At 38.9% G+C, this 9,833-nt stretch overlaps 2 protein-coding genes across 2 annotated transcripts in view; one reads left to right on the top strand and one right to left on the bottom strand.

The window, feature by feature from the left end:
- The window catches only part of F13B (coagulation factor XIII B chain), a 48,817-nt gene that overhangs the window by 13,326 nt on the left and 25,658 nt on the right, over nucleotides 1-9,833 (top strand). The window lies entirely within an intron of this gene.
- Nucleotides 1,263-9,833, bottom strand: part of LOC109380457 (complement factor H-related protein 4-like) — a 22,264-nt gene continuing 13,693 nt past the window's right edge. Inside the window, exons 6-8 of the mRNA XM_019638021.1 lie at nucleotides 4,260-4,436; nucleotides 3,872-4,054; nucleotides 1,263-1,930 (exon numbers count right to left, since the gene is read on the bottom strand). Coding sequence (XP_019493566.1) covers nucleotides 1,734-1,930; nucleotides 3,872-4,054; nucleotides 4,260-4,436 — 557 coding nt within the window. The 3' untranslated portion in view covers nucleotides 1,263-1,733. The remainder of the gene's footprint in view (nucleotides 1,931-3,871; nucleotides 4,055-4,259; nucleotides 4,437-9,833) is intronic.

The raw sequence follows: 9,833 nt of genomic DNA, 5'->3' as shown, positions 1-9,833 counted from the left end.
TGTAAAATAACAAACACATTAGGAATAAGAAGTCTATATTATATAGAGGATTTACTTTATTAAATGTAGGAGAGACTTTTGGGAAGTCACTGGTTGAAATGAGATGCTATAGTAATTTTTTAAAAGACAGGGAGAGAAGAATAAAGGAGATCTTTTGCATAAAAAGGGTGAAATTGAGCATGTTCAAGTTAAATGGGCATGAGTCCGTAAAGAAAGACAGGAGGGGGATGTGGGGAAGATATTGTACAATGATTGCAGAGGGTTCCTTGAAAGTTGAGAACAGGTGGCCGCCCAGGCACAAGCGGAAGGTGCCTCTCGTCTGGGAGACGGGCTGCTCCTGTGGCTGGAATGAGGTGGTTCATGTCATATGGCTCTTATTTCCTTGTCCAGGAGGGGACATCACCTGCTCAGAATGTGGAAGGACAATAGGAAGAGAAGGTCAAGGACTGAGGAGAGCAGAGAAAGTTTGAGAAAGTCATGGAAAGGGTGAATGAGACGACAGCAGATGTGAAGATTGCTTGACGCAGAAGCACGTCCACCTGGGCAATCTGGCGAAGTGTGAGCTGTTTCATTGCATTATCACTTCCATCACATGTGTGAGGTGTTGAGGAGAAGGTTAGATAGCCGCCACTGTGTTTTCAGAGAACTTTACGTTGTGAGAGCACTGTCATTGCGTTGGAGGTGAAAGCAAAGTTTGCTCAAATGACAGGCCGTCCTGTTGGTACAGGGACGTTAACTAAGATGAATCACTAACTGGCTAATCCGAAGATTAGAAGGGAAGGCGCTGCCGGGTCTGTGGGAGACACTTTAATTTTCAATAGCAAGTGCAGAATTCATAGATATCTATTTCTTCATAAAAGAGAAAGATGAAAACACTGGAGAACATTACACATTAAAACGGAATTCATGGACAGTCAGCATGATTCTTTTGGAGGAAAAATGGAGCAAATGAGAAATATACAGAAAGTCTAACCCAAACTGAGAGGTAGTTAGCCTGATAGACTTCTTCTCAAGTATGAATGAGAGAGTAGTTATTTGATGACGTTTCAGTTTGACAGGGATTTTAATTGAGTTTTATATGCTTTCTAAATAACATATGAGAAAATAAACACTCAGTTGCTATATTTACTTAGCATCAAGTAAATTTTTCTATGACCGGACATTTTAAGATTTACACTTTTAACATGATTTACTATTGTTGTCAAATGGAAGAGAAACTCTTCGATGTTGTAAGCCAGTTCAAACTACAAGGGGAAATAAGATAAAGAATGAAACTTCCCTTTATTCCTCACAATGTCATTTCTTCATCCAGAGATTCATCCAGAAAATTTGTAATGCTATTGTTTTCACTTTCTATTTTAATATCTAATTTTATGATTGAATCATTTCCCCCAATAAATCTAGGCTCACTTATTTTGTTTGAATGTTTACACACTTTGTTAAATATGCAGAAAGCACATAATTAGCATATTTGTGTGTTTATTAATATATTGGTAAGTAGTCTAATACCTGGGACTGGAAAATAACTATCATCTTAGTACAAGTGTAAGGGATGGTATAGTTTTTTTTGACACATTTGTGGGAAGATAAGTTGAAAATTGAGACTACCGTATTATTTGTATTTTCTTTGAAGTAAAGTAGGACATAGCAGCATGCTATCAGAAGCTTTCTTAGCAGCTCAGACAGTAAGCGCAGTAGATGGAAGAGGCCGGATATGTGGGGTAACTGCTTCTTTATTCACATCTGGGGTACTCCAGTGTCCCTTCTCCACACACTACTTGAAACGATTGCTGTGATGTAGCTGCAGTGTGTCCCGATTTACACACAAATTCAATGAGATCCCCGGTTTTTACATAGTACGTTGTGTCATCTTTCCCTTTTAATTGTATGTTATTTCTATTCATGTTTTGTTCAGATATTACACATGGATCTGAAAGACAAACATAAATAAAAACAATAATCTTCCCTTTTCAGGACTAAGAAAACTTCAACCTAATGAATACTTTAGAATAAAATGAGATTATGAAATAAGCTAAATAGCTACTAGACATTAATTGTGCGCAGAGCTCTTGTTCGCAATTTTCAAGTACAAGCTCTGTGAAATCGTACAGCTCCTTCCATTACAGTTCACACGCCAGGACGCTGAGGTGAAGGGAAGTTCAGTAACACCTTTCCAAGGTCACGGAGCTTATTAGGTGGGGATGATGAACGTGACCCTAGCGTCTCCCTTTTCATCTCCGACATAAACAAGCAACCAGTGACTTCAGATCAAGAAGAGACACGCGAACATGTTCTACTGTGTCATGGTTTTCCATTCTCCATTTCCTGTTCAACCAGCAGTGACTACAAACAGTCCACATTTATTCACATTCTGCTAGTGTAAATCTATGTTTATATTTTCCTCTTAGGCCCACAGCGTGGAAGGAGAACGACAGAAAACCAGGTATTTCTAATAAACAGCGTTCAATGAAAACGCAACTGTCTATAACATATATATCCATCTATGTATTATCTATGTATTATCTATCTATCTATCTATCTATCTATCTATCTATCTATCTATCTATCATCTATCTGCTTATCTCCCTACCTACCTACGCACCTACCTACCTAGCTATCATCTATCACCTTTATTCTCTATGGAAGAAAAGGCTGCATAGGTCATTCACATACATACACACAGAGTGGGGTTTTGAATGCCAGCTTGATTATTAACAAATTCCTCTATCTCACTATCTCACTGTCCTCTACTGTAAATTCAGTATAAATATTACCTTGTTTAGAAGCTTTATTATTTTTTAAAGACAAGAGGGAACTTCTAGTTTACTGCTATTATAATGCAACTGTAAACAACATTTCATATATTATAATACTGTTTAAGGCCTTGCTTATTTTGTATAGACAAGCTACTATAGCATTGTAGAAATTCTTCCATGCTAAAAATTTTGAATTTGACTCCTCTTACTCTTCTCTTGACCGAAGTGTTTTACATTCTAGTCTGGTCCTCAGTAACATTGGTAGGCCTTAGAAATGGCTCAAAATTATGTTCTAATACATCCTGTTTACTCTTACCTGATGAGGCTTTATATATATATATATTATATATGTGTGTGTGTATGTCTGTTTTCAAGAGATTCTCAGTCCTTCAAATTTTGTTTGTATCCAAAAATATGTATCATGTGAGCTCTAGAGACCTCTCTAAAAACATATGTTCCAGAACTTTCTCTCTCAAGTTTACTAGTGCAAGCACAAATTTACCTTCCTGAATGCTCAATGCTTTTTTCAACTCAGAGACTAAAGTCTTACTCTGTGGTAGAACTGATTTTATGTCCTCAATAATGATAATCGATTCATATTCTTAAAGCTCAGAAAAGGTAACGCTTGTGCTTCACACAATCTTAAACTTCACCATCTCCTCAATATAACTTGAGATGTAGAAGTTACCTTTGAAATGTAACATATATTTTTCCTATGAAATCTAGCTTGGGGCTATTTCTGGACTATTCTGACTTGGGTGTATTACTTTGCTCTCTGGTCCTGTCACTTCCAGGATTTGGAGCCCAGGTTTTCCCTGGATCTCATATAGAAAGGGCCACATAAGTGGGAGATAAGGATTAAGGTTTGGTCCACAGTGGAGGCAGCTAATATATCAGCATTGAGTATGTGAACGCTCCTGTTTTAAGGAAACTGCCCTTGTCCACACAGGAATTTCCCAAGCTTATCACCTTGCACATCATGTTTGAATGTCAAGCATTCAGCAGAATAGCAGTGGGTGAACAGACTTCTGGAGTGAATCCACAACAACTGGAGATGACATGGGCACGTAGCAAAGATTGTTTTCTCAGGGTGCAGAAGAATATGAAGAGCTTACCTATACACCTTGGTGGTTCTGACCACTTTCCTTCATTACATGTTACGTATTTAGAACCCTGGAGTTCGTAGTAGGCTTGGCATTGATATTTAACTCTTGAGCCCGGAAGATACACTGCAAATGGGAAGGAGGTGATGTCTCCATTGCTAATGGATGGAGGACGTTCACACTTTTCTGTAGATTCTGAAAAACAGCATTTTATGCATTGAGGAAAAACTCAATACTTTTATGGGAAACTATCTAAATAAAGCTTCATAGCGGAACCCTATCTTGCATTTTAAATCTTGGGTCTTAAAAATGTCCCAGATAAAGCACACTCCAACCAGGACGACATACATATGTGCTTTTCAACTCTTGACCAAGGAAGTGACAGAAGAAACATACTTACTGTAGCATGTAGGCAAGTGGGTCCAGCCGTCCTCATCACATACCATGGACCCTATTTTGTTTCCATCTCGGTTTTCATATCCATCCAAGCATTTATAGTCTAATGTGTCATTGATTACTAACCGTGAGCCAGTAATGACAGCTGTGGCATTCGCGAACACCGGCATACCACAGTATTCTAAAGGAAAATGAAAGTGAGAATTGTACTGCTAAAGCCATATCATGTGTGATACAACGAAAACAACCTGATTCTGGGAATAATACACTTTAGCATAAGTCTGTATATAAATTAAGCACCACTTTAAAGTGCTCTGACAGTTGGTGCTATTTTGTGCTGAAGAGTTATATACCGTAAAAAAAAAATAATGAAAGCAGTCTGTCCACTGTCACACACAACATGTGTATCTATGTTACTTTCAATACAGATTTCAAAAAACAATGGAAGATTAATTCTTAAGTGAGAGAATCAGAGTTCTCTACTACCCAACACATGTTCTCATGTACATCTCTGGTGTAATGCACTAGATTATAGACACTCTGGAAGCCAACAGGAAACTAAGAGAGAAAAACAATGTGAGAACCACAATTCTAGTACTTGTTTCAGCAACTGTCAGATAAATATTCACTTTTCCATGTTGGAGGATGAGGGGACCATCCAAAGAGGTAGCACTGAGATGCGTCTGGTCCAACAATTTGAATCTGTGAGACGGGAACCTCGTTCAGCACAGCGCGATCGGCTCTGTCTGGAAGCGCTTCTCTGTCCCGCTAACGGGGTGTCTGTAGGTTTTCTAGAGGAAATGAGTTTCCAGAGAGCACCCAGCCTTCAGTATCAAACATATGAATTGCACGGGTGACATTATTCCTGCATATCAATTACACAGGTGACATTATTCCTGCATGAGGCCCTGTGAACCCATACCTTCCCTCCAAAACATAACTTTTGTGTCTAGGCATAAATACTCTGATATAAAAGTCCGATCACGTAAAAACAGGGACAGCAGGCAAAAGGTCTCAGCTAAAAATAATTAAGTTTACACCGGAAGCCACAAAAGGCTCCTAACTAGTTTCTAAGTCACAGGATACAGTGGAAAGAGCTTAAACTGAAAGATGGACTGACTTTCTATCCTACTAGCAATTAACCTTAACAGGGAAAAAACATATATACACTGTCTCAACATTCTGTAGCTCCTCAAATGGAACCACCTCAGCCCTCTCCCTGTCCTTCAAAAAATTTAGATCAAGGAAATTTTTGTACAGTAGTCACCAAGATTTTAATAAACACCAACATTGTTAATGATTTACTAATGCACATGGGCTGAGTGAACCATCCATGTTGCTGACATGTAATCGACCCTGTGGTTTCACCATCTGTGTCACGTGTACTTGTTTGCACTTATATTGTACTTGTTTGTATAAGGGATATGTAGGCTCAGATTCAGAAACAAATCCATTTAGAATTTGTATTTCTGATTTTGAATACATTTCTAAAACAAAGAGAGCATAAGGAAAACATAAACTTGTATTCAATAAACATTTTCATAAGGACTCAAACAACATAATATAAAAAATGAGGAGTCATTTGTAAATAAAAACCTGGAAAAACCTAATCACCGAAGAATGTGTGTCAGAGAAGATAAGCTAGGAGTTTCTAAAGATATTAAATCAAGATACTTTATTAAAAATTTTTTGGAGCAAAGCAATATTTAAAATACTCAGAAACCCTCGTAAGAAACACAAGGCATCTTTGTGTCTAATGGATCTGGAATCCTCCAGCTTGCCAGAGCTTTCCTTACAATGGGTTCTTTCCTAAGTTATGCTTTAATTTATGTGTTCTCACCACAAGGAAAGGAAAAGGTTAACTATGTGAGGTGATAGGCATGGTGATTAGCTTGATTGTGGTGACCATTTCACAACATACATATATGAAAATAGCAAGCTGTATACCTTAAATATATGCTATCTCTATTTGTCAAACATGCCCCATTAAAATTGAAAGAATAAAATTTCAAAAAAGAAAAATATGAGAACTGAAATAGAAACAAACACTAGAGGAAATGTACACAGTTAAAAGGTGGTTGACTAAGAAATTTCCCAAATGGATAAATATCAGGCAAGAAGAGTCGAGAAACAGAAAGTTCCAGCCATAAACAATGAGGACACTGAACTAAATATGTGAAAATAACCTAGTGAGGCAGAGGAAACACTCAGGGCCTAACAAAAATTCTGGACGGAGAGAGGCAAATGTGAGCTCTGTCCGCAATGTGCCTTTATTTGTGGGGGAGTTTCCAGACTACACACCGAAAGACAAAACCCTTTCATACCAGGGTATGTCAATCATACTGAACAAAATACACCAAAGTCAGTGACCTCACAGTCGTGGACATCACTAGAACCCGAGGAGGACACTATGGAATGAAACACAGAACTCAACAGAACTGCACAGAAATGACTAGATTCTTTGCCTGAGTATATCACACTATTGTGTAGGGCAAAACCCCATGAGAATGGGTAACAGATAACTGCCAGAGGAGGAACCCCATAAATTCAAAGATTTCCAGAGAACACACAACCCTGGGAAACATTCAGATTTGATCAAAGTGGATCCACCTCTTTTAACACCAATCCTTAGTGGAGAGACCGGCAGAGGCCTCACTCACAGCGTTCTAAGTAAACTAGTCCTGGAGTAAAGGCTCCCAAACCAGCCATAGGGGAGTTTAGAGAATCGCCTTGAAGGGGTCAAGTTGACCTGTAACCCATTTAGCCTTCCAAAACAATATGAAAGCAGCAATCCTCGTGGTCTCCAACCCCAAGTCCCCAATATGTGCACTGAGGAGAGGGTAACTCAGGTGGTGGCACTGTCCCTCTCGCTTCTTCATGGCCTCTGCTCTTGGACAGTTTTACTGTGATGCTGCTGAAACTTCTCTGCTAGATTCCTGGACTCCCACAGGGATGCTGTGTCCCTGGGGACTGTCAAATATCAGTGCTCTTTGTGCCGAGGACAGTAGAAACTGTGACTGAGCCACAGGCTAATGTCACGTTATTAGTACAGAGTCCCAGTTTGTCATTCTTGTGCTGTTTTTTTTACTAAGGTCTATCAGTAGGTTCATTTATTTTTCAGTACATGCGTCCTGAGTTCAGTGTATCCACTCACACACACTTGGAAAGAATAAAACCAAACAGGTGTCCTGGCAGAACAAGAAGCTGACATGAACATTCTGCCAATTATTATGGGCGAGTATTAGAATATCACAGACATCCTGGGATCTCAGACGAGTTTACTTACTGACATGGCATACAGGAGCAGGAAACCAGCCATCCTCCGTACATATCACTGAGGTCTGCTGATTGGGAAGACTGTAACCAGGATGGCAGTCAATTCTTAGAGATTCACCCTGTAAATATTCTTTTTTATTTTCTGGAGCAACACCATTTTCCAAATTATTGAAGACACATTTTCCTATGAATTACAAAATCATAAATGGAAAACTCATAAATTGGCTCAAGATAGTAAATTATAAATTATCTTTACAGCATTCAAATTAGAATGCAAAACCATCTAAATATAACAGATAGCTTAAGAAAAACTAAACTACTACACGATGATTCTTAAAAAAAGAAAATCAACATTCAAAATCATTTATCTGTAGTTTTCATAATCATAATGTGTGTAAATGAAACAGGTAATTCGTAACGTCTCTATTTTTACCTCTTATGCTATATTAATGAAGCACTCTGAATAAAAGCAGAACCTGTGTTGGTTCTTGGTTCATGAAGCTCAGCCCTTGACCTTATTTTCATCACATGAGGCTTACCTGTGCTCTGCTGTGTGCTTTCCTCTCTCCACTCTTAGACATATTTCCACACACATATTACAAAGAGGAGTACGTACTGCGGCACTGTACTGCTGGTGTCCATCCGTGTCGTGTGCAAGTAATGTAATCCCAGTAGCTTCCTGAACGAGTCACATAGTTCTCATTACAGGAATAGTAAAACCAGTCTTCTAAAGCTGCTGGAAAGTATGATTTATATCCATCTTCATTATATAGGCTGCCATGTTTTATTTCTGGAAAATCACAAGGTTTAACTGACAACAAAAACAAGCAAAAAAACAGTGTGAATAATGTTTTGCCTTAATAAAATATCAAATGAGAGACAAACTATTTCATTGATGAATAATGTTTTCTTATTAACATAATTACTCTCATTGCACTAGGATTTGTAGGATAAGAAAAGTTATAAAATCAGATGATGTAAGTAAGACTTGTTTTGTGATCAGTTCATAATATATACGAATGTTGAATCAATGCGTTTTGCACCTGAAACTAATACAATGTTATATGTCAATATTATCTAAATAAATGTATAAATAAATAACCCTTTTCCTCAGATTGTTCTGCACGTGGAGGTCTGTTTCATGGTAATAATAGCAACATCTTCCAGGGTATCATACTTTCAAAATTCAGTTGGAGTTGGGTCTTGATATAACACTGAGGACCCTGGCCTATTACTTGTGTCACTGCATTTTTGATTCATGGAATATCCCACTTAACTGTGGGCACCTTTACAATGAACTGTGATGGGTAAAGAGAGAAAAATGGTTGTCTGGACAGAAAACACTTAAAGGGAGCTAAAGAAACATCCCTAGTAATAAATCCCTGTTGAATTGAGGGGCACTTTGTGACATGCGAGGGCTTTAGAAAGTTCCAGAGTCTTCGACACCCCTCCCTCCTAAAAGTGAGCCTGACTCCCTCCCCTTGCCTGCGCTGGAATCAGTGACTCTCTCTGAGACCAGCTATGGCTGAGGTGAAGTGTGTGACCAGGTCGCGAGTGGTGTGGAGGCTTCCTGCTGTCTCTCAGATCACTGGCTCTGGGGCAGTGGGCCCCCATTCAAGCATCCTATGGAGACCTGTGTGCTTAGCACTGAGGCTCCTGCCAAAAGCCACAGGAGTGAGCCGTCCTGGAAGCCGCCCTCCATGAGTGAGCCATTCTTGAAGCCACTTCCATGATGGCTGCCAAGGCCCACATCCTGACTCAAGAACCTGACTCTGACTTTTGCAGCTAAGCCACTCCCAAATTCCCCACTCAGAGGACTCTGAGATGATGATGCACAAGTCTTTCTTATGGGGAACCTGGAGCCTGGGGAGCTTTCAATGACACTCTGGAAGCTTTGTTGAGTTGTTACTGTCGTTAGTGAAGAAAATTGCCCCAATTCAATAATGTCCAAAACCCCACATGCAACAAATTATGACATGAATAATGTACAGTAATGCATATTCGACTCATATCTGGTAGTTAATGGGGCACCATAAAGCTCATTAAAGTGTTCAGTTGGGATAACTGGAAAATGAGAGAACTGGATTATAAACTAAAGTGAGAGACAGAAAATCATAATGAAGAATTTATAAATTTAATTATAGAAGTGATTTTAAAAAACTTTCACATTCTCAACATTTGTCCATGATCTCAGAAACAAATTAAAATATATTGGGAACATGAAGTAGAGAGCGGGAACGGATTCAATGGAATTGTAATAGATAAGCATGATATCGGGGGTGGGAGGGCAGTAGATGGGGGG

This window comes from Hipposideros armiger, unplaced genomic scaffold (genome assembly GCF_001890085.2).
Source record: "Hipposideros armiger isolate ML-2016 unplaced genomic scaffold, ASM189008v1 scaffold_37, whole genome shotgun sequence".
Classification (NCBI taxonomy): Eukaryota; Metazoa; Chordata; class Mammalia; order Chiroptera; family Hipposideridae; genus Hipposideros; species Hipposideros armiger.
Note: the sequence above shows the minus strand (reverse complement) of the source record. Positions and strands in the feature narration are given on the sequence as shown.